The sequence below is a fragment of the Chaetura pelagica genome, unplaced genomic scaffold (assembly GCF_000747805.2).
Source record: "Chaetura pelagica isolate M959 unplaced genomic scaffold, ChaPel_1.0 scaffold676, whole genome shotgun sequence".
Classification (NCBI taxonomy): domain Eukaryota; kingdom Metazoa; phylum Chordata; class Aves; order Apodiformes; family Apodidae; genus Chaetura; species Chaetura pelagica.
This window is the reverse complement of record NW_009953724.1, coordinates 64,767-66,138: the sequence shown is the minus strand read 5'-3', so window position 1 is coordinate 66,138 and position 1,372 is coordinate 64,767. Positions and strand designations below refer to the sequence as shown.

The 1,372-nt window shown below is 63.7% G+C and overlaps 1 protein-coding gene across 1 annotated transcript in view; it reads right to left on the bottom strand.

The window, feature by feature from the left end:
* TINAGL1 (tubulointerstitial nephritis antigen-like 1) overlaps positions 1–1,372 on the bottom strand; it is a 5,778-nt gene that overhangs the window by 2,028 nt on the left and 2,378 nt on the right. Inside the window, exons 5-6 of the mRNA XM_010000599.1 lie at positions 657–780; positions 386–536 (exon numbers count right to left, since the gene is read on the bottom strand). Coding sequence (XP_009998901.1) covers positions 386–536; positions 657–780 — 275 coding nt within the window. The remainder of the gene's footprint in view (positions 1–385; positions 537–656; positions 781–1,372) is intronic.

The following is a 1,372-nucleotide window of genomic DNA, read 5'->3' as shown; positions in this document are numbered from 1 at the left end:
AAACACGCCAACCAAACAACAACCCCCTCCCCCAAAACCCCACCTCTCCCAGAATCACAGAGTATTAGGGGTTGGAGGGGACCTCCAAAGATCATCGAGTCCAACCCCCCCCTGCCACGGCAGGACCCAAAAAACCCAACAAACCAGGGCAGATCACTCAGAAAGGCATCCAGACAAGTCTTGGAAGTCCCCAGAGAAGGAGACTCCACCACCTCTCTGGGGAGCCTGTTCCACCTGGGCTCCCCTCTTGCCCAAGGGACAGCCCTAGGGGCAGGGTACACACTTGGCACCGTGGGTACTGGATCCTGGGATCTCCCCAGGTAACCACAGCCTTGAACCCCCTTATTCCCCCCCCCAGCAGCCTCTGCCCCCCATCCCCACTCACCCCCGCCTGCGCAGGAACCACCAGGCGCCGTCCAGCCGCCCCCCGCTGCAGCCCCGCTGGTTGCGGGTGTCACAGGACAGCAGGTTTTGGGGTGACAGGGCAGGTGTCATGTGCCCCATGGAGTGGATGGAGATGCGGTCCGAGGCAACAGCTGGAAGCAAGGAGGGAGGTCAGTGGCAGCACCCCCTGGGTCCTGCTCCCCAGCCCCACAGCCCTGGGTGCTGGGCTCTGTCTCTGTCCCTGCCAGCCATCCCATCCTGTCCCCTCCCACCTGCTGTGGAGAAGGCCCAGGACCCAGCACAGTTGCCCTGGTCCAAGGGCTCGTGGATCATCCCGGGCCACTTCTCAGCTGCGTCGAAGTGGCGGGGCAGCACCTCATTGGAGTCCATGTTCATCTGTGGAGGCAGAGTGAGGTGTGAGGGGCTCGACACAGGGACCTCCCGCACCCCCCTCCAGCCCGTCCCCAGCAGCTCCTGGGCATCCTCCCAGCTCCCCAGTCAGCCCTATCATCCCCCAGCCCCACTGCACAGCCCCATAGCTCTGGCTGAGTGTGACCAGGATTTGGGTGCCCCTTTGCAGAGGAGCCAGATCCCTTACCTTCCCCTACATTTTGGTTCCTGATCCCTGGCACTCCCTTGGGCAGCAGCAGCACCAAGTGCCCAGTCTTGGATGCCAGCAAGAGCAGCACTGCCTGCCCACCAGGACAGGGCACAGGCTGCCTTGAGCCCCTCATTGTGGCCTCTGGCCTTTCCATTTCAAGGAGGAGGGGGGGTTGGTGCCCCCACCCCTGCCATGCACATCTCACCCTTCCCAGGGAGGACGCAGCACCCGACTTATCCCGGCGCAGGAAACACCTTTAAAATTAACCCACAGCGCTGGGTGTGCACGGGGCACTCCCTGCCAGCACCCACGGGACACCCCCAGGCACTGCCCACCCCCAACGGGGGCTGGGTTTGGGGCAGGGCGAGGGACCCCCCGCTCCCAAAA